The following is a 24631-nucleotide window of genomic DNA, read 5'->3' as shown; positions in this document are numbered from 1 at the left end:
TTAGCAAAAACAGACAATATTGTGTCTAAAATATAACAGAATATTACTTCTTATTTATTGAACTGGTGTAAAACATCAATATCACATTTGCACTCGTGTGATTCGGGAAAAAAACAGCACTCGTGTGATACTGAATATAGATGTACGATTGGTCTTGATTTAAAGAAGACATTTGGCAGGTTTTTGTAGAAGTGAAATAAATTAAGAAAGTGAAACAGAAAAAAAAGTTATAGAAGTTTGAGTTTATGAAAATGTACAATGTAAAAAATTTAATTATTCATATTTTATATAAAATATATATTTTCAAAACCTGGGTGACTCTAAAACTGCAAAAATATCAAAGGCAAAAATCTAATTGTGTTTCAAATTTTAGGTTGATATCTCAAAAGATGAGCTTTCAATGAGAGTGTGTGTGTCTGCAGTACCGAACGCTTCCACTAGGGCACAGACTCCATTACTACCCATATAAGGGCGCCTCCATTTCCATATGTGTTTTGAGTGATCTGAACCATTATTTCCACAATTTTCATACAATTTATGAAGTAGGCAGCCTATTCAGAAGTAATATGAGAAGTTTGGCAGATTTTGATATGAATTCAACCTCTAATGCTACGTTCACACCGGACGCGAATAGCGCGTCAAATTCGCGCCTACCGCATCTAGTTATACGCTTGACCACTTTGAATCCATTCGCGGGTCAAGTGCGAAATTGAATCGTCTGAATCGAAACCCGTTGGCGGCCATCTTTTTTTATGTTGATCGAGCATTCATCGAGAGAGTCACCGCTCTGTATTTGCTCTGGATAGCATATATTCTGAATACGAGAGCAGAACGGCAGGGTAGGGGTCATCGTCGCCGTATTTGTGTCCACCAGACCCTTCAAAGGCGAACCCAGTGTGGCGAGTTTCAGCATTTGCTCGCTCCAGGAGCTGCGCCTGGATGACGGTCGCTGTCAGCGGTACTTCCGCCTGTCCCGCGCCCAGCTTGATGACCTGTGGTCCCGCATCGGAGCGAGGATCACCCTCGCCCTCATCCACCTAATCTGCCATTTATTTTTGTTTTGATGATAAATGGAGCCAGCCTCCAAAAGTGATTAACCTGTCCTGTGATTTTTCTCTCTCTCACACACATCACTGTCCAGACACGAATGTTGGTTGTCTTTACATTATAATAATATTTCATATAGGCCTAATCTAGATATGTAATAAATAGCATTCAATACAAAATGAATATGTCTCACAGGCCTATATTGAAATCAAGTTTTATGTGATAAAATATTTGCTTTGTTGTGCATTAGAACCACCGTCAAATTACAAAATATTTTATTGAAGCATCCAGATACTTCACCAGGTGACAGCAGCAAGCAGCTAGGCTCCTGATTGGTTAACGCGGCGCGAATTAACGCAGAAGTTCAAATTTTTCAACTCGGGCGGCAGACGCGAATTCGCTCAAACGCGTGAATGCACAAAATGCACCATTCACGCGTAACGCGCCAGACGCTCAATTCGCGCGAACGAGGCGTATTCGCGTCTACCGCGCCCGCGCTCTACGCCTCATTCGCGCCGCAGGAATTTTTTACGCACGTAACGCGTCTTTGCATTGACTTAACATTGAAATCACTCGCGCCTGACGCGCTATTCGCGTCCGGTGTGAACGTAGCATAAGAAACACATAAAAAGAACACGCATGTGCGTTATAGCTCGCTGCCACATCACAAATGGTGAATCTATAATTCTTTTTCTTTATACTTAAAACATTTTCAGACCTTCTTTCTAAAATAATTGAATGGATGCTATCTTTTGAACTCTTGGCTTGAAAACAAACTGAGGTTTCTACCCTTCTTTCATGATTTTTCATGTTCATCGCTATTTCAAAATAAAGGTCTAAACACGCCTTAGGAGTATGAAAATATTCTTGTTGCAAATTGATAAATTACGGCTCCTCTGTAATTTATTTTGAAAATCAGTCACCAAATATGGAAACTAGAGATTGTACGCTTTCAAATGAGATTAGTTTAGGTTTAGTATAGGCTATTACTGTTTTAAAAATGTAATGGATTTGGGCCGGTGACACTTATTTATTTATTTTTATTTAAAAATTTTGTTTTTAAATTTATTTACATTTTTATGATTTAATTGTTCGCTTGCAGTTCACTCACCAACCACCAGGGGTTTGCGAACCCTTTTTGAGAAACCCTGTACTCTACATCATGTGTGTACTAGTAAACAGTGACCCGATGACCTTTAGGATACAGATGAGGTGAAATGTGTCTCTCACACTGATTTAAACGTTCGTCGGCTTTCTGATGGACATCACTCGAACTCGATGACCCATAATTCTCATTAATACTCGTTCACCCCGCCATCATGTCATGTATCATCTGGAGAATATATAACTATGTCTGTATTTCCTTTGGAAACCATTCAGTTTTCTTTATTAAATGACGAAGGGGGACGTTAGCTAATGTGTTTATGTATTTAATCTCATTATTGTGTTCGGCACTGATCCAAACACCCCATCCTCCGGTGATTTTCCTTCATGTTTGTGTGCTCTATCAGGAAAAATAAACTCTAGAGTTGAATTAGAAGAAACTCCGGCTGATGTACGGCTGCATTACGTGAGATTTGACATTAAACGCAGTTTCTAAATAGTTTTCTCTGATAGATCACCAGAGTCCCGCTGTGTTTCAGACATATTCCTGCACGTATATTTCTCTTTAAAACTGATCCGGTTTGACTTCCTGAGAGGAGCCGTCTGATTAAACGAGTTCAGGCCCTTTAAAACAAATGAGTCTTGCTCTTTCAATGGAGCGCTCCATTAATTAAAGCGGATTCTTCCACCGGTGCTCGTGTTCGGTTTCTCTATTACACAGATGATTAATATTGTTTAATATTATTCCAGTTCTGATGTGATTGGAACATTGTGAGCACATGGTTTTAGTGCAGCATCTGAAAAATAAAATCAATACTGAATATGAGGCGTAAAGAGAGACTTTTTGGGTGAATTTATGTTTGGGGTTGGGAAGTTTTTTTTTTTTTTAAATGAATCTCTTCTGTTCACCAAGGCTTGATTTATTGTAAAATGCAGTGAAATATTATTGCAATTTAAAATAGCGTCTTACTATGTGAATATGTTTTAGTGTAGTTTAGTGTTGTGATCAAAGCTTGTAAATCCTGAAAAAATTGCATCATAAATTCCACCAAAATATTAAGCAGCACAACTGTTTTCAACACTGATAATAATCATAAATGTTTCTTGAGCATCAGATCCTCATATTAGAGTGATTTCTGAAGGATCATGTGACACTGAAGACTGGAGTAATGATGCTGAAAATACAGCTTTGATCACAGGAATAAATTACACTTTACTATATATTCATATAGAAAACCGTTATTTTACATTGTAATAATATTTCATAATTTTTACTGTATTTTTGATCACATAAATTCAGCTTTCATCACAGGAATAAATTACACTTTAATATATATTCACTTAGAAAAACGTTATTTTACCTTGTAATAATATTTCATAATTTTACTGTATTTTTGATCACATAAATTCAGCTTTGATCACAGGAATAAATTACACTTTACTATATATTCACATAGAAAACAGCTGATTTACACTGGAATAATATTTCACAATATTACTGTATTTTTGATCAAATAAATGCAGATTTGGTGAGCAGAAGAGACATTTAAACGGTATTTTTTTTTAATGTATTTCTTCATATAGTAAATGAAGCATTTTCAGTGTCACATTACTTTTAATGACAGTTATGCATGTTTCTGGGAATATAACAATCCGCATAAAATTAAATGTTCAATTTGAAATAATGTATCATTATTTATTTGCTACGTTATGCAAGTTTTTTTTCATGTTACAGTAATGAGAACTGAAGGGATAAATTGTGCTTAGTTCCAAATAACGTCACAATAGACTAGAGAATGTTACTTCTATGTCATTTTTAAAGAAAGTGTTGCTTTGATGCTAATTTTCGCTGTTTTTCCTCCTGTCCTCAGTTGAAGTGGAAGTGTAAAAAAGACGATGCCAGTAACGCCGGCTATTCTCACGAATGTCTTCAAATCCTCTTTCAGAAGGTGAGGAGTCTGCTTACCTGGGCTTTAGGAGAATTGTTTGATTGTTTTTGAACGGCGAGTGCTGGACTGGGTTAAAAACAACCCAAGGGCTGGGTAAATATAGGACAGAACATATGTTGGGTCAAATTTGTCCAGCAAATTGGGTTATTTATTAACCCAGCATAATGGGTATATTTAACACAGCATAGTTGATTCATTTTTACTATAATACTAGCATCTTCTTTTATTTCACTTGCTTGCATGATGATTCCTTTATTTTCAAACATATGTTACAATATAGTATATTTTATTTAATTTTTAATACATATTGCCAACATTTAAGCTAGTTTAACAAATATTAGAAGTAAAAATTAAACATTTAGAAGTAATTCAAGTGTAATCGACCCTACTCTGTTGTCCCGTCATCCAAGTGGATGCTGCACACCGGTGGTGGTTGAGGAAAGATCCCCTGATATGATTGTAAAGAGCTTTGTGTGTACTGTAGTACATATGAAAGCGCTATATAAATGCCTCATCATTCATTCATTCAACTTCTAACTTCAGACCGCCGTCCTGTGTTTCACTCGTAGCTGAAATATGCGACGACAGGCTCCATAACCTGTCCATAAGAAGACATGCACCTATTTGACGGAGCCGCACTGCTGTCTCCGGAAGAGGTCACAAAAAGCCCACGATAAATAACTCAACCCCTGGGTTGTTACGTCTGACCCAAGATCTGGGTTACACAAGAAAACTACCCATACACTGGGTTGTTACGTCTGGCCCAAGATCTGGGTTACACTAGAAAACTACCCAAACACTGGGTTGTTACGTCTGACCCAAGATCTGGGTTACACAAGAAAACTACCCATACACTGGGTTGTTACGTCTGACCCAAGATCTGGGTTACACAAGAAAACTACCTTTACACTGGGTTGTTACGTTTGGCCCAAGATCTGGGTTACACTAGAAAACTACCCAAACACTGGGTTGTTACGTCTGGCCCAAGATCTGAGTTACACAAGAAAACTACCCATACACTGGGTTGTTACGTCTGGCCCAAGATCTGGGTTACACAAGAAAACTACCCATACACTGGGTTGTTACGTCTGACCCAAGATCTGGGTTACACAAGAAAACTACCCATACACTGGGTTGTTACGTTTGGCCCAAGATCTGGGTTACACAAGAAAACTACCCAAACACTGGGTTGTTACGTCTGGCCCAAGATCTGAGTTACACAAGAAAACTACCCAGGGCTCTAGAGTGCGACCAATTTGGTCGCACATGCGACCAAAATTTGTAAGGGTGCGACTAAATTTTTTCCTAGGTCGCACCAGTGCACCTAATAACGTTCTCGCATGATCGCATCCGTTGCCTCTCCACAAACGAGTCTTTTGTTCTCCTTGCACGCATGGTTGGATCATATCGTGGTCTAAACCAATCAGAGATAGAGATTGGGAGGGTCTTTGCCTCTGATTGGCTGTGGTTATGCTCCGTGCTGAAAATGCTCTAAAATGCTCTGTGCTGTGTGATTGAAATAAATTGCGACATGAGCACCAGAGAATCAGTTACGGCAATCAGCAGCATCAGCTAAATAAACGCAAGAAAACAGACGACGAAGAAACTTTTAAAAATGTAGGCTACTTGAACTAGGGCTAGGTGAAAAATATTGATTTCTCGATTTTAATCGATTCTCATTTTTACGAACCGGTTGGGCTATGCTGTTTTCAGTTGATGAATGAATGGAACATTGTAGCGAGCATCCCATCCAATAAATCGCAATAATCTTTGTGCTTTGTTACTATTGATATGAAACAAAGTCTCAGATTTCAAATTAGGTCCATTTTCTTATGAAATTCAAAAACATAAATAGTGTGTTGAGTCAACGCTGTGGCGTGAGATCGCTCTGGCTCAGCTCAAGAGAAGCAGCAGCGCGGCGCGCACATGATCTTCTCTTCCGCCTTAATAATACCAGTTACAGCGCGAAATAAACATGAAAGAGCATCTGAAAGTGTGCTAAAAGATAGAGTACAACTTATCGAAATCCGTATCTTTCACATGGAATCGCTCAATCAGTGTTTCAACCGTGGAAAGACATCAGTAAAACGCTTGTAAACAATGTAATGTAACGTCACATTTAACTTACCTCAGAAAAAACATATCCAGTGCCCATAAACTCGTTAGCTAGCTAGAAAAATTAACTCTAGAGAGGAGCATTTTGCCAAATATATGCACCATATTGCATATTCATTATAATTTTTAATGTTTTTCAATATTTAATGCATGTTGTTTGAAAAAATCTGGCAAGTTTTTATGCAGCCACCATTTAAATGTTTATATTTCATATAACTTTATTATTATAAAAATAAATAAAAGTGTAATTTAGGTGTTTGTGGACAAATCAGGTAATTTTTACCTTCAATATTATAGTAGGCTAATGAAGCATAGTGGGCTACAACTGACTCCCAATTTACAGCATTAGTTAAGAGATTTGTTTTCCTTGAGAAAATTTGCCATGTATTGTACCTGATATCCAAAATAATCAATATTGAATCGAATTGTGAAATTTGTGTCAATACCCTGCCATAACTTGAACAATGTAAAAACAGCACTTTAAATGTTTTTTTTTTTTTTTAAGATTTATATTTTTATATACAGTATAATTGTGCTAAAAATAAAAAATAAACTACACCTTATTATTCTTATTCTTGTTTAAAAGCATTTACATAATATATATGAATGTATATGGAGCGTGATAAAAAGGTGTCCTTGAAATTGTGGCGTTAAAGGCGACGCGAGACGAGGAAAAATTTTAGTGCACCTAAATTTTGTGCTGGTGCACCTAAATAAAAAAGTTAGGCGCACCAGTGCAACCAAGGCAAAAAGTTAGTCTGGAGCCCTGCTACCCATACACTGGGTTGTTACGTCTGGCCCAAGATCTGGGTTACACAAGAAAACTACCTTTACACTGGGTTGTTACGTCTGGCCCAAGATCTGGGTTACACAAGAAAACTACCCATACACTGGGTTGTTACGTCTGACCCAAGATCTGGGTTACACAAGAAAACTACCCATACACTGGGTTGTTACGTTTGGCCCAAGATCTGGGTTACACAAGAAAACTACCCAAACACTGGGTTGTTACGTCTGGCCCAAGATCTGGGTTACACAAGAAAACTACCCATACACTGGGTTGTTACGTCTGACCCAAGATCTGGGTTACACAAGAAAACTAACCCATACACTGAAAGAAAGAAAGAAAGAAAGAAAGAAAGAAAGAAAGAAAGAAAGAAAGAAAGAAAGAAAGAAAGAAAGAAAGAAAGAAAGAAAGAAAGAAAGAAAGAAAGAAAGAGAGAAAGAAAGAAAGATACGCTTGTTCCCCCGGTCCGCGCCCCACACCTGAACACACACGCACAGACACAGGCACGCACACACACACGCACAGACACACACACACGCACAGACACAGACACGCACACACACACGCACAGACACAGGCACGCACACACACACGCACAGACACACACACACGCACAGACACGGACACGCACATGCACGCACACGCCAAAAAAATTCTTTTAAGGTCCTTTTTTCATAACATACCTTAAAATAATATATAAAAAAAAATAAAAAAAAATAAACATGCCAAGAGGGGATCTGCAACTCTGACCGATGTCTACCTATCCAACAGGGGACTCCTATAGCCTGCAATGGAACTGTGTGTGTGTGTGTGTGTGTGTGAACAGTGAAGTGAACATCCTGGTTACGCGTATGCAATGAAATTGTAACATTATCTAGCCATTTGGCTGGTGGTCGAAAAATATAAAATAAAAATAGACAGAAATACGAGTAGAGTGCAGTTTCCCCAAATTCAATAAAAGGAATCAAAACTCCACAAAGAAATTAATTTAATGCTGTATAGTATATTGGCAACACTTTAAGTTAAAATACACAGACACGTGGAACAATAACACACATGATCCTTTATTGTTAAAGAGAACATCACAAAAGCAAACGTTAAGAACAAACGTTTACAGTGAAGTAGGAGACCTCTCGTGTTCAGCACTTACACTTTTATAATGAACAACATTTACTCATTCAAAGATTCAGAAGTTTTTAACGAGGAAGGAGGAGCAAATGTAATTTTAAGGATTTTTAAACCAGAAACAGGACTAAAATATTTCAGTATTTTATGTCTTAAACGAGTAACACGCAGGTGTGTGTCAGGAGAGCATCAAATATACATGTAGATCACAAGATGAGAGTAAATACGTTAAAATATTACAATGGAAGTTTTATCAACACTTTTTTTTTTTATTAAGTTACTATATGGTAAATTAAAAGTAAATAACTATTTTATTTAAAAAAGTTTTAATAATTATTAAAACTATAATTATTATAATTTTTTAAAGATAAGTTTTGGCCCTTTTTAGGCCTTTATTGACAGGACAGCTGAAGACATGAAAGTGAAGGGGGGGATGACATGCAGCAAAGGGTCAAAGGTCGGGGTCAAACCCAGGCCCGGTGCATTGAAGAGTACACCTCTACACATGAGCGATCCCTTATCAACACTAGCCTGCAGCGGACGGTACAGTGAATGAACCACGGTCATGGATTAAAGAGTTGAGATTTTTCTTGATATTTGAAAAATAACTCTTTAAACCACTGATCGGTTCATAATTTGAGTAAACAATATCCATAAAAGCCGCCATAACTTCTTTTCCATAATTACACGGGTCAGGAGGAAACGAATGCACTTTAATTATACATCCTTCAATTTCACCATTATACATTTCACATACATTTTCTGAATTAAGGCAGAATAAAGCACCACATGAAAACACATCTGATTTGATCTTGTAGGCCTTGTATTTCGTCAGCACATGATCCAGGTACCCTGAATACTCATTGATTGCAGCTTCGATCTCACGAACACAGTCTGATGCGGGTTTTCCAGCCTGGGTCTCCAGCCGAGCCTCGTGGATCAGCATCTGCACGTGGAAGGCGGCTCCGTTGACCCAGATCTTGAACCCGCGGCTGCTCATCTGTCCGTCCTGCAGAAGGGAGTTCCTGAGGCTGGTGAGATGGTCGCTCAGCTAATGTTCCAGTCTCCTTATCTCCTCCCGCAATCGTTGGTCATTGTTCATGTAAATGCGATGGCGTTTCAGATACTCTGACATTTTGTCTCGGACACTGGAAGCTTTCTCTTCCCCAAACACTCGTCGTAACAGGCTGTAAGTGTCAGTGTCATCTCTTGTCTGAGCGCTGGCCTTGATGGCGATCTCTATGAGGAAGGAAATCACTAGAGCTCCAAGTCCGACAGCATTCAGATCCAAGACTGTGGGCGTAACCCGGCACCGAGTTCAGCATCTCATCAGAGAATGTCTGCAGCACAGCATTAGAGTCGGTACCAGAATATTTCAGCAGAGACGCATCTATGCCTACATCTGGGAAGAAGCATGGCTCATGCCGTAAAATGTCATGATAAATCGGATAAGCAGACCCCGCATAGTCCGCTTGTGAGTATGAGCCGCCCATGATTATTCCTCTCGATCTGTGATCGCTCACACAGAGTTCAGATGTCCCCCGACCAGCAGACTGAACACTATAATCAGGATACTGAGATAAAGCCCAACCAGCTCCCTATGATTGGGGGGGGGGGTTGTTCAAACGAGCCGTTTTATTGGTTGGCACCTAGCCAATGAAATGGGACTTCTATTGTACGTGACAATGTTCTGAAGAGCTAACATGGCTTAATGCAAGACTGAATTTAAAATAAATAAATGATATGAACTCAGTGATCCAAAACTCAGGAAACACCATACTAATAATGCATACTACACTGAATAACAGATGAGCCCAGAATGTGAACGCAACAAGTTTAAAGACTCGAGTTTTAAAAGACCAAACTCAGGAAACATAACAATGAAGTGTACAGAAAAGCAAATGAGCACAGCATTTTCCTCCCATATAAGAAAACACTTATTTTACATTTATTCATTTAGCAGCCGCTTTTATCCAAAGCGATTACACATGAGAACAGAAGCAGTGAAACTACAGTAGGACAACAATATACTAGTGCTATGACCCTCGTTGAACACTGCTCTCGAGTTTAGCTGCTCTTTTACCTTCACATATAACCAGGAGGACAGCAGCCAATCAGAGCTCTGGAAAATGGTTAGGCGTATTTGTTGACTTCTCTCTCTAAAGTCCAATGTGTTCAAGGTCCTGAAAAACACATTGTACAGCATGAATCTACATTTACAGTTTATTCAAACACAACCCTAATGCAGTGATTAGAGATTGTTCCTTCGTGTGCATTATAAGTGTTTTATGAGCTCCTTAAATAAAGAAAACCTTCACAGAATCCTCCTCAGAAACAGGACAACGCCAAAAACATACTAAACAGGATATTGACTTAATCTACGTCAGCATTTACAATATTCTGTGATAAACAGGATTCTTTGACTTTTATTCAGGTCTTATAAAGGCATCATGTTTTTTAACTGGATCTGTGCAACTGAGGATTTTTTTCACGTGAATAGTTATTTTTGTTTTAAGCAAGTTTATTAAACAACAATATATATAAAAACAAACGCACGCACAAGCACACACACACACACACACACACGTGCACACAGACAAACACGTACACACACACACACACACACACACACACACACACACACACACACACACACACACACACACACACACACACACACACACACACACACACACACACACACACACACACACACACACAGGGCTGTAATCAACCAAATAAAATCTTGCTTGACTGAAGTCCTGAAATTTTTTACTAAAAATCATCAAAAAATGACATTAGGAACAAAACATTAAATTACAGTTTTTTACAATCACTTTGCTACTATTTTCAGAACTCAAGACACAAAACTCACAACGGTCATCACTTGTAAAACAGACTGTCTAATGTTCAAAACATTGCATTGTGCATTCACATCATTGGTTCAAAAAACAAATTAACTGTGAAATACCATTGAAACTATAGATCACACACACACACGCAACCGATAGTTTCACTGTCATTGTTCGTACAATCATTAAATATTGTAGAACACAATAGGTGATCCAGGTTTCATTATGGTCTACATCAGTGGTGGAATGTAACGAAGTACAAATAATTCGTTACTTTACTTAAGTAAATTGTTTACGTATCTGTACTTTACTTAAGTAGAATCAATAGTGCATACTTTTTACTTTTACTTCGTTACATTTTGCAGCAATTATTATACTTTCTACTCCACTACATTTCTACAACGTTCTCTTACATTTTCGTTAAATTTTCTGATCAGTTTTCCCTCTGCCAAAACGTCATCCTGACCGTCCGTTCGTCGCACGTTTCTGTCTCACCAGTGAAGTTTGGTTGCCATAGATATAATAACCCGGTCACACTAAATGCGTCTCTATTGCACGCAGTGTGTTTATCGTGCAATTTATACGCGAAAATTAGTTTTTACATGCATTGGAAACGCATTGGTAGGTTTAGTAGTGATGTGGGGTGCGTGTGTATTATACGTTTGGTTAGGATTAGTATGGCAAGCCAAGAGGTTCAAAATTACGCCATAAATGAATCGCGTTTACAGCCAAACGCCGCCATATACGGCGTTTTAACATAATATGTGTTTATATATCCTCCTATATATATATATATATACCGTATATAGTAAGGGTATATAGTAAGCTTGATGTGTATATTGCCTAATTGCAAGCTTGTTCAGAAATGGTGACAAAAACTTAAAATATAACTGCTTTTCCATCATATTGAACATCATTATATGAGTATTAGGTTGAATGAGTTAGAATTAACTGTTTTATTAATCATTAGAATATAGACATTAAGAGAATAAATTGTTATGCAAGTACTTTTACTTTTAATACTTAAAGTACATTTAAAATCAGGTACTTTTTACTTAAGTAGGGTTGTCATTGTGGTACTTCTACTTTCACTAAAGTAAATATGTCTCTGGTTATTTGTACTTTTACTTAAGTACTGAGATTCAGTACTTCCTCCACCACTGGTCTACATGTACAGTAAACACATCTCTGTAACAGCACTGCAGTCGTAGAGAGAAAACACACACGGTGGAATCACTGAACAAAGTGTGTAATATATTGATGCAAAACACTACAGTACAATCACAACACAGGTTTATTGGAATCAAAGCAAAAAGATAAAATATTAGGCTACATCCATGGATATTGTAGTCTAATTGGTTCATGCCATGCTAATTGGTGACAATGAATCTCGTTATCTTGAAACTTTCATGATTTACTGTAAACATGAAGATTGTGTGTGTGTTTCCTACAACTATGCATTAAGAGTAACGCAACAGTTACTTATCATTTTGAGCAGTTGTATCAGTTGATAGTTAGATCATAGGCTTTATGCCGAGCATCACGTGACCAAGCCGGAAAACAGATCACATCGCTTCCGATTCAGGTCTTTTGTATGTGCTTCATGAATTTTGCGGTTTTACTCAAGATAACTTAAAAAGATCAAGCAAAAATGAGCATAACCAATGTCCCTCGCATGTGCAGATTGATATTTAAAAGTTTTTTAATTTTTCTTCTTCAAACTAACGTTTAGATATTTAAATAGCATAAAACACCTATAACAAAGTGAACTTATTAGGTTAGCTGATTACCTTAAAAATCCATAGATATCGTAGTTAGTTCTTACGGCCGTTAACACTTTCTCTGACAAGCGGATGCAATGAGACCTGTTTTCCGGTTTGGTCACGTGACGCTCGGCATAAAGCCTATTGTAAGGAAATGAATAGACACTCGTTTGAAATGTAATGTGTGAATTGCCCTTTGAAATAGTAGTGCTGTGATGTTAAGTTGTGTCATATTGAACAGGTGATTTTTGTTGAATGAACAAATGATCTAAGTTTTATGTGTGTATTGTATCCAAGCAATTGAGAAAAGGGTTCGAGTTTTGAAAAATGTGCATTTTGATCATTGGTTGTGAGTTTTGTGTCTAAAAATGACATCAAGGTTCTGAAAATAGTAACAAAGTGATTGTAAAAAACTAATTAGCTGCGCACTGTGCACGCAGTACTTGTTAGCCTTGCTGTCCGCCTAAATGAATTATAAATAAACTAGTAGGCTATTTGCAGTATATTGTATCGTTTTTGACCTAATTATTTTCCATGAAATGAGTCTGACACACGAGTCTGTCGGCTCTGATAGCCTATGATTTCCGAAAATAGTACTATGTTGGGTTACACTTTATTTCGATAGTCACTTTAGACATTCTACTAATTATAAGTCAATTTTCTACTTATATTAACTACATGTCAACTAACTCTCATTAGAGCAGCCTTTCTCAAACTTTTTTCAGTCGGGGCACCTCTCAAAAGTGCATAAAATCTCAAGGCACCCCAGTGTAAAATATAAATTAAAAAATAACCCAAATGTAAATGCAAATGTCCTGTTTATTTAGACAGAACAGTAATGAACAGAGCATAATACGAACTGTAAATAACAATAATAATAACAACTTTACAGGGCTATCACTTTTGTGAAAAAATCCTGATCGATTTTTGAGACATAAACGTTCATTGAATCGATTGTAAAATCGATTTTCCATGTCTAAAGACGTTTCCATTTTCAGCGCCAAATATAGGCAAATCCACGGACAACTAACAGGCATTAGCACGAGCGTAAAGAATGCGCTTGAGACGCGCACAAGTCAGCAATATTTCTGATGATTTATTGGCATGAAGTTTCGTGCACAATGACAAACAGGAGTGCAAGATTCTCGAAAAACAATAAGCAGAGTGGACTGCCATAACATCAATGAAAAACATTACTGCAGGCTTCAACATGGCTGTGTTTACGATTAGAAATGTCAAACAAATTTCGCCTACGTAGGCGATTGTAGGCCGGATCTGTATCTGTATGCATGGGACTGTCTGAATACCGGCAGAATTCACATTTTTGTTGTAAAAAGAGACACGTTATGCAGAAGTATAGTATAGTTTGTATGTGTGTTTGTCAGAGCCTGCAGTTGCTGTGTGACGCGCGTTCGCGCGGTCGGTGTTGTTGCTATAACGCGTTGCTATGGGTTGCGTCACTTGCGTCAAGTTCTGTGTGTGTTTCTTGCTTCGGTCTTGTGAGACGGATTTTTATGGTTAATTTTATATATATATATATATTTATCTAAAATGAATTTACAATTTTATTAATACGTTCATATGTTTAAAAAGAAGAAGAATGTATTTATGTAAATTCAAATATATATATATATTTTTAGCCTACGTAATTTTTTGGCGGCACCCCTGACAAAGTCAGGGGGCACCCCAGTGTGCCGCGGCACCCACTTTGAGAAAGGCTGCATTAGAGTATTAGTATATTATAGTAGACTGTCAGTAGACTGTTAGGTTATGGTTAGGTGTTAGGGTTCGGGCTAGGAGAATAAGTTGACTTGTAGTCGCCAAGTTACTAATAGTCAGTTGAATGTCTGTTGGGAGACCAACAAAATAACAGATATTAAGTTGACAGTCTGCTGATACTCTAATGACAGTTAGTTGACATGTAGTTGAAAAGTTACTTATAGTTAATAGAATGTCTAAAGTGGACTATCGAAACAAAGTGTTACCCTATGTTGTCAACTAGTGATATCATCACAAGAACTTTTGAGGAATATGCAACATCATTTAGACAATTGTTTTTGTCATATGTGTAAGGGTTAATGCCCGATGAGGTGTCCATTGTCAGGTATTAATGGACGACGGCGAGGCGTGCGCCTCCATACCTGACAATGGACACCTCCTCGGGCCTTAACCCTCTCATACCATGGTCACTTGCCAAATAATACAGATACTAAATACAGGGCTTGACTTCGCTCTAATACAGCCCAAGGCAGATGCCTGAAGCCGTGAGAGTAAAGTATGATCCCAATAAGCCAGTCAGTGACGGGCTTCATAAGTAAACACAAGAGTGGCCTAATGAGGGCCAGTCCAATGATATAGTGGTAAAATAGATGAATAATAGTGCTGTAACAGGACCGGAGATAACAAGCCCATGTTAAACAGAGAAAACCCCTATGAACCATAGTTCGTGTAAAAACAGGACCGGATAGTATCGGGTCCACGTTTCATGGGGGGGTTTTGTGCTCAAACATTCATACCGAAAGTACCCTAGAATGCAGGGCAGGGACTTATAGGTTATAAAACCTGATAAAAGTGGACGGCGAGGCCCAGCCGGCCGCCGCACAGATATCCTCGATGGGTATTCCACTCGAACCAAGCCCAAGACGAGGCCATGCCTCTTGTGGAATGAGCTCTGATGCCTAAGGGGCAGTGAAGGCCCATTGGTGCGGCCGCCAAAGCACACAAAAAGCTGTTCTGACTGTCTGAATGAGGCAGAACGCTCCAGATACACTCTGAGAGCCCTGGGTGGTGATGGCGCAGTGGATAAGACACATGCCTTTGGTGTGAGAGACCCGGGTTCGAAACCACTGTGAGACACCAATGTGTCCCTGAGCAAGACACTTAACCCCTAGCTGCTCCAGAGGCGTGCGACCTCTGACATATATAGCAATTGTAAGTCGCTTTGGATAAAAGCGTCAGCTAAATAAATGTAAATGTAAATGACGGCTGTCAGGGAAACAACCTGTGCTCTGACGGGGGTGCTGTGCCTATCTTGGACCTCTCCACGGTCCTGGAACAGGGCGCCCCGTTTGAGCCACTTTTACTCTTTTACTGCCGCTCTTTTACTGGTGCTCGCCTCAGTTAAAGGGGTCATATAATGCCATTTTTGTACAAGCTAATATGATTCTTTAGGGTCTAAATTAAAAGTTTGTAATATACTTTAATTAAAAATTCTCATTAGTATTGTAAGAAAACCCTTATTTTACCTGGTCAAAAACAGCTCTGTTTTCAGCACGCCGTTTCAGTGCATATGCCTTTAAATGATCATGAGCTTTGCTGACTCCGCCTCTCTGTGCTGTGCATTCACCGTTTGTAACACAATAACACAATAACCATAACGCGTTGTTCATTATAAACGAGGGATTATGAATTATATTGAGAACGTCATACATAGAAAACATGCCGTAATGTACCCTGAGTGTAAACCTTAGACGCATTCATTGTGAAGCGTGCAGCTAGCGATTTGCAAAGATAAATATAAATATTAATATAAAGTTTAATAAAACGTTTCACTCACTTCAGTTCTTCTGGAGGTTCAGCAGGAACACGAATATCTGGTACCGATCCTTTATTCATGAGCAGCTTCTTAGCAAAACCATCTTTATACTGACCCTCGTTTATAAAGCAGTCTGGTGAGAAATGATTCGCACAAACATGAGAGCATTGAGCTCGTGGGGAATATTCCCTTCGAAAACAAAACTCAGCCACTGCGTCTTCAGCGGTTCGGATTTAGGAACATTAAAATGACTGTGTTCGTTATTACACCCAAGAACAGAACAGAACACCACAATCGCTTAGACGCTATTCTGCTCATAGACAGTGCTCCAGCATATCAACAATGAGCGCGGCGGTCCGCGCAGACTATGATTGACAGCTCTCTCATGAGCGAGGGCGGGTCTGTGTTGAAACGCTGCTGTCAATCAACAATCGCGGGAGGGGCTTCTGAGCGTGTGACGTCACAGATTTGAGGCAGGGGAAAACATATAAGGAGATTAAAACAAAAACACTGGATGGATTTTTATCATTTTATGATGTTTGTGTACAGGCACTGCCAACACACATTTCAGTACAATCAACTTGTAAAAGTGCATGTACCATTATATGACCCCTTTAAAAGAGTGGGCGATCTGCACGTGTTGTCTTCGAACGCGTCCTGTCTTGAGTTTGGACCTAACGACTGCAGAGCTGTCCTTAAGCCTAGACATGGGTATATTCCTAAAGTGCTCTCACGGAGGGTTTAGCCTCTTTGCCCCTTTAAGGAAGCGGAGGACCAGGTCGTTTCTCCCTAGTGTTTGTCCGGCCACGGGAGCGTGAAATGCTGCTATGGCCGCCACATATACTTTAAGCTTGGTGGGGGTGTGACCCTTGTCCAAAAGCTCTTGTAAAAGGGCGAGTACACTCGGTATCTCGCACGAGTGTGGGTTCAGGTTCCTAGTGGCACACCAGCTAGAGAACACTCTCCATTTCTGAATTTTATTAAATGTCAGTTTAAAGAAACTCAAAGCTCAACTAGAAAAAAAGTTTGATGAGACAAACTTTAAGTTGGCTTGAGAAATCCGGACCAGAGAGTTTGAAGAAGTTTAAAGTAGTTTAAAGTTTGATAGATTTCTTAGGTAGAAAGAAAAGAAAGATTAGTTAGAAAGATAAATAATAGATATATAGAAATATTAGTTTCAATGAAAGAAAGATTAGTTAGAAAGAAAGAAAGAAAGAAAGAAAGAAAGAAATATTAGTTAGAAAGAAATAAAGATTTGTTAGAAAGAAAGAAAAAAACAAAGAAAGAAAGATTCGGTAGAAAGATTAGTTTCAATGAAAGAAAGATTAGTTAGAAAGAAAGGAAAATAGAAAGATTAGAAAAAAGATAGAAAGAAAGATTAGTTAGAAGAAAGAAAGAAAAGTTAGAAAGATTAGTTAGAAAGAATGATTAGTTAGAAAGAAAGAAAGAAGAGTAGTTAGAAAGAAAGAAAGAATAGATAGAAAAAAAGATTAGTTAGACAGAATGAAATAATAGTTAGAAAGATTAGTTAGAAAGAAAGAAAGATGGATTAGTTGGAAAGAAAGAAAGAAAGAAAGAAAGAAAGAAAGAAAGAAAGAAAGAAAGAAAGAAAGAAATATGGATTAGTTAGAAAGAAAGAAAGAAATATGGATTAGTTAGAAAGAAAGAAAGAAAGATGGATTAGTTAGAAAGAAAGAAAGAAAGATGGATTAGTTGGAAAGAAAGAAATATGGATTAGTTAGAAAGAAAGATAGATTACTTAGAAAGAAAGAAAGATTAGTTAGAAAGAAAGATAGATTAGTTAGAAAGAAAGATAGATTACTTAGAAAGAAAGAAAGATTAGTTAGAAAGAAAGATGAATTAGTTAGAATACACTGGGTTGTTACGTCTGACCCAAGATCTGGGTTACACAAGAAAATTACCCAAATGCTAAAAAGAATTACCCAAAAGACTCAACCCAGGATTTGGGTAGAAAAAAATAACCCAATATTTTTTAGAGTGTGTAGTTTGCTGTTGGTTAGTTTTAATCAGACGATCAGAATCAGTGGTTTTAAAGGTGTGTGAGAAAGTGAGCTTGTGTGTGTGAATGAGCAGTTTTCTGCCGGTAATGAGCAGGTCTGCTGTCCAGCGCCGCAGGTTTCAGGTCTGCATGACATCAGCCATTAAAAAGCTTTTATTTCCCCCATGTGTGTGAGCAATATTAAGTTTTATAGCTGCGCGAAACGCCGAAGGCAATGCAGTGCACATGCCACCGTTACGACCCGGCTTCACGGACACGTTTAGTGCCGTCAGGGGACTCGAGGAAATGTGCTCTTCACATGCAACAACACCACGCAAACACTGCCACTCCCGTGTGTGTGTGTGTGCGTGTGTGTGTGTGTTCATGACGTCAGGCTTCGTGTTTGATTCAATTGTCCCTCTACACGCACCTCTTTATGGGTCGGGCATCAGCATAAACAGCTCGTGAAAGAGTGAAGGTGAAGGTCATGAGACGCCCTCAGCGAGAGAGCTCGATGTGTGTTTTGGACTCTGCGAACGGGTCAAGCCCTCTTTGGAAACGAATATGAGTTAGCCTTCCAGTGGGACGCTCTGCTTTTTTCCCGGTTCTGAATGTCAAATACAGTCTTTTCCCAGGCTTTGCGGACGCCAGAGTCTCAGAAACATCTGATGCTCACGGCTTAATATGGTGAAACTCATGCAACCTGTCAATATGTCCAATCAGAAAGAAAGAAATAAGAAATTGTTTTATTTATGGTAAAGTACAAAGTAACATCGCTTTTAGGATTTTTAACTGTCGTAAACGTGACAATGCAATAAGTCATTTAAAAAGGTCCTAAAATAGACTTTATTTTACATAAAAATGTATTTACTTTTTTAATATTTTCGTCAAAATGATCATATTTAACCACAAAATTGAAAGAAAGAAAAATCTTTTATGTAAAATAATGTCTATTTAAGCCCTTTTTTGAGAGCTTTACTCTCATGAAAATTAGACAATACAATAAAACCCTAAAAATAGGCTTTATTTTTCATAATCTAATTAATTAAATAAGAAATAATTCATTATTTTTTATTTATTTATTTTGATTTTGTAGTTAAATCATATTTGAATGAAATAAGCTCCTAAAATAAGCTTTATTTTACTTCAACCTTAATTTCTTCTTCTTACTTTTTATTACTTTCTGGTTGAATATTTGTAGTTACATTTTATGATTGTATTTTAAAAGATGTAAAAAATGATGTTTTATATAAAGATAACATCTATTTAAGACCTAAATAAAGGTAAACTGTCATGAAATTATGACAATGTAATAAATCCTAAAAATAGACTTTATTTTACAAAATAAATCATAATTTCTTAACTCTTTCTTTTGATTGTTTGTAGTTAAATTATGGTTATATATTTTGTGATCATATTTGAATAAAAATCAAAAGAAAGAAATAAGAAATGATGTTTTCTAAAAAATAATATCGAATTTAAAACTTTGTTTAGGATTTAGTTCATGAGCTTTACTGTCATGAAAATATGACAATGTCATAAATTCTTTAAAAAAGCTCCTAAAATAGACTTGATTTATTTTGTGGTTACATTTTGGGATCATATTTAACAACAAAATTATGTTTTATCTAAAATAACGTTTATTTGGAAACTAAATGGACCTAAATCTGTCATGAAAATCTGCCAATGTAATACCAAAATATCGTAATGATACCAAAATAGGCTCCATTTTCATTTCTCATAACAAGTTCTGCGCTGTTTTCTATTGACTTTGAGGTGTAATTGGCATGTTTTCCCTCCAGAAGTCCTTCCGAGGGTCAAAGGTCAAATATTGACCCATGCTCCAAATTCACTCCCAGAATTCCTGATGTGATATCGAGAACGTTTCTCATGCTCTGAACAGAAATAGAGAGCGCCCTGGTGATTTATGACAGACGTTTATAAGGATTGAAGCACTAAAAATAGTCAAATCCTTCTCACGGTTTTTACTTTCTGCTCCCCTCCTTTCTGCCCTCATGAAATCTAAAGCAGCGTTTGTACCCATTTTCAGTGGTTATTATTGTGTTGTAATGATATTTGCATTGCAGTATGGAGACGTCTTGAACGTTCTGATATCCAGTAAGAAGAAAGGCAGTGCTGTGGTGGAGTTCGCATCAGTAAAAGCAGCTGTGAGTGTAATATCTCCACACACACAACAGGCTGAAAACACAACACTATTTCTTTTTTTATTAGGGATTAATAATAAGGGATTTATTAAAACAGCCCAAAATTAAAGGAAAATAATCCATTTTATATATATTTTTTTTTTGTGCCTTTTTTTTTTTGCATTGGGATATTATTTTCTGGACAATTAAACCATTTTCCCCAAATTCTCGTAATGTTTTTTGAACCTTTTACTTTTTATTTGAATGTTGATTTTCATTCATTTGTCTTTATGCAAAATATAATTTCTAGGTGAGCTGGACATTCTTGACAGTTTACATAAGATTCATCCAATTGAATATATGTTATTATAATTTTGAACCCATTTGTATATTAATTTTGAACCTTTTTTATTTGAATTTATTTGATTTCTGATTTTTATTTTATTTTTATTAAATATACATGCATGACAAAATCAACAACGAGATAAATAAATAAATAGAATACATTTCTAAATTTAGAATTAAAATTCTAAAAACATTCTTAAAAAAATTCTAAAAAAACAAGCATTCATGATTTATTTACATTTATTAAGATTCAAACAGGGTGGAAAAACAAAATAAATAAATAAATAGAATTAAAAAATAGGACAAAACAGATGTAATGATGAAAATAAAAATAGAAAATATAAATAATCAGTAAGCACATGGAAAAAAAAGAAGATTTTTATATATCGTGTATATATTATAATTTTCTAAATATTTTTAGTATTCATGATTTATTTACAATTTATTATGATACATACAGGGTGGAAAACAACAACAACAAAAAATACATAAATAAAAATAAAATAAAAAATAAGACAAAACAGAGGTAATGATGAAAATTACAAGAAAAAATATAATATTAATGCATGAAAATAATATATATATATATTTATTGTATATAATATTAATTTTGTTTATATTATAAATATATTATAACATTAGTGTGAATGATATCGTTTGCTTTAAATGAGTTTTTGCAAGTATATCGTGACAGTCTGATGCTTTTCGAGCACAGGAAACCATATTTAATAAAAAGCAGAACCTGTTATTGTTCTGGGATTGGACCCTGGTGTTGTTGTGGCTTCTGCTTCACCATTATACAAAACTATGTATTATGCAGCGTTTTGTACTATAACATAAAATGGCATTTGTTTTTAATAACATGTCAATCTTTTCTGTGCCCTCGATCAGGACCTGGCGATTAAAAACGAGAACGGCCTGACGGGAAACCCACTGAAGATCACATGGCTGGAGGGCCAGTCTGCCCCGACGACACACACCGACTCCGCGGACGGGCTTTACAGCGCCGCACAGGTACATAAACACACTTTAACAGGAACTCTAGGCAAGTTTCACAGTGATAACAGGAGATTACAGTAACAGAGAGTGTTTAGGCTTTACAGTAGCTCTAGAATAAAGTGATTGTCCAGATAAAGTTAGTTTTGATTGATTCACTTCTGTTGTAAAGATCATTAGTTATCAACTTAAACGACACCGTTTAACTGTAAACAGAATACTTGTAGTGTTCATTTGCATGATAACGGTGTGTGGTGCTCGAGAATGCAAACTTTTGAAACATTTTGTAAAGGTTATAATCTCTGTGTAAACTTCAAAAACGTGAATCTGGGGCGTGGGGTGGGGGGGGGGGGGATGCCAGAGAAATTTCCTATTTATTAAAAGAAAAAAAATATTTTTAAATAAGTTTGAGTTTTCCTACATCTTGAAACGTTCAGGTTTATAAATGGGGGTAATCTTTGAAGGATGAACAAATAATGTTTTGGTCATCACATTAAAAATAACATTTAAATATAGGCCTATATTTATATATATAATATTTATATAATATTTGAGTTTTGAAGTGCTGGAAAAAGATGTGTGAAGTACTTGAAAGCATTTCACTATTCCAGCCAAACTTCCATGGTTACAATTAGGGATGCACGATGATATCGGGACAACATCGGTATCGGCCGATAAAAGCTTAAAATGACCATCATCGGCATCGGCCGATATGAATATTTCTGCCGATGAGTCTTGCCGATAGGGTGGCGTGTTTCCTATGCGCACGTGACGCGAACGAAGCATGAGCGCCAGCAACTTAAACTTCCAACTAGGGGTGTGCCGTGCGTCTCACGGTTTTTGATCGTGGACGATTAAAATGTCTCCACGATCTGCTTTTGAAGAAAAATCATAGTATCGTGCATTCAGTTCAATTCTGGCGCCTTCATCTCAACATACTGTACAACGCCACGTACATTCACATCACATCACATGTAAACGCAGAGGTAGAGTTACACTCACGGGACACCGCAATTCACAAAAGTTCATTGTTTGCATGTGCGTCAAAGTCTTGCTAGGTAAACATGTCATTCACGTGCTGATGCGCTGTTCTAACATGCGCTTTTCTGAGCGCGTTACACCCGACGCTCACAGGAACTAAAGCCTGTCACAGCGCCTGCATACTGGACTAATCTTTCCAGTCTTATTGCGCTGATACTGTCAAATACACACACGGTTTTCATAAACAAAGTTGGTTATGTCTAAAGTGAAAGCAAACAGAGAAAATCTGCTTGTCAAATGTGTGTATATTAGACGCGTCGTGCAGTTCTTAAAGAGACAGTATCTATAATATGCTGCCGCTTGTCCTTAAAGAGATACTGCACCCGGAAATAAAAATTCTGTCATTATTTACTCACTCTAATGTTGTTCCAAACCTGGATTAATTTCTTTCTTGAGCTTAAATATACTATGGAAGTCACTGAAGTACAGCAACTGTTTGGTTAGCCACATTCTTCCAAATAACTTTTATTTTCAACAGAAGAAAGAAACTTGAGAGAGTAAATGATGACAATTTAAATTTTGGGGAGAACTATCTCGTTAATGTTAATAAAACAACAAAACACAAAGAGGAAATCACTCACTGCTCTTGACTGAGAACTTTAATAGAAGCTTTAATAAGCTTTTTTTGCACTTAAAAAAAAACACAAATATATCGGCATCGGGCAAAATTAGTCTGAAAATATCGGCATATCGAATATCGGCCAAAATCCTATATCGTGCATCCCTAGTTACAATCAGTGTTACTATATTAAATCCATGGTGAATGTTGCTGATCTGTGGACTTAAAGCCTATAACTAGATCATTCACGGCACAATGTTTCTCCTGGTGTCCACGTCAGCGCTGTTTGATCTAATAGAGATCTACGGTTAATAACGGAGAAATGTGAATGCTTCTCACTAGATCTCGCAGCGATGTTATTACTTCAGTGGCGAATTCAAATGTTTTCTTCACTGGATCTCTTAGCGCTGTGTTGTAACAGTGTCTTGGAACTTGAGTTTGCGCAGTAGCGTTTTCGGGACCAGTCATGCGCAGTCGTGAGCAGGAAGTAAAGCCACGAAATCAAGGCCCCGCCCCCTCACTCTCGCTGAACCAATCGCAAGCACACGCCCTGCACTTTTATTAAGTGGCCTTGTCTGTTCCTCTAAGACAAGGTAATAATGTAAATACAACTACAAACCACATAGTCAACATTATGAAAAAAAGTCCGTTAGTACTTCAGTGACTACTTCACACAGAGAGCCTGTCAATCACAGCTCTCAATCATGATGTCACAGCACCGTTTTTATAGCATCTAATAACTAACTTATTTTAAAAACAAACACTTGAAATTACATCAACGTGATATAAACTACAGTAAATGACAGAAACTATCTTTAGAAAAAAGATATGTGAAGTGTAATTTAATTATTTAGTTGGTCTCGCGTCCTGGTGAATAACACGGGGAGGCGGGGCTTATGACCTATACTAGGACCGGCCTCTGGGGGGCGATCGAGACGTTTTGGCTTCACTTTTGAGGGCTTGTGCGGCACGCTTGGTCCGAACTGATAAACGGTCCGTGAAGCACAATATCATGAGTAGCGCAGTTCTGTTCCGCTTTCATTACGTTTGCCATTTGATGTTGTGCAACGTTGTGGTGATCGCGCCGGCGCGGATTTTGTCGGCAGGAAAAATGGGGCCTTTCTCAATCTGTGTTCTTGTCTGTACTTGTGTCCTTGTGTTCTTGTGAAACGTCATCTTTTGTGGCCCAAGTACTGTCCCAATACACAAGTTTGCATTTTGGCAAGAACAGTTAAAAATCCCGGATGTGTTCTTGACACGCCCATTTTCC

General features: G+C 37.4%; 1 protein-coding gene across 1 annotated transcript in view; it reads left to right on the top strand.

Moving 5' to 3' along the window:
• Positions 1–24631, top strand: part of dnajc17 (DnaJ (Hsp40) homolog, subfamily C, member 17) — a 79555-nt gene that overhangs the window by 17071 nt on the left and 37853 nt on the right. The window contains exons 8-10 of the mRNA XM_056251606.1: positions 4023–4100; positions 20364–20444; positions 21657–21779. Of these exons, the coding sequence (XP_056107581.1) occupies positions 4023–4100; positions 20364–20444; positions 21657–21779 (282 nt within the window). The remainder of the gene's footprint in view (positions 1–4022; positions 4101–20363; positions 20445–21656; positions 21780–24631) is intronic.

The sequence above is a fragment of the Rhinichthys klamathensis genome, unplaced genomic scaffold (assembly GCF_029890125.1).
Source record: "Rhinichthys klamathensis goyatoka isolate OS25496 unplaced genomic scaffold, OSU_Roscu_1.1 h1tg000085l_1, whole genome shotgun sequence".
Lineage (NCBI taxonomy): Eukaryota > Metazoa > Chordata > Actinopteri > Cypriniformes > Leuciscidae > Rhinichthys > Rhinichthys klamathensis.
Note: the sequence above shows the minus strand (reverse complement) of the source record. Positions and strands in the feature narration are given on the sequence as shown.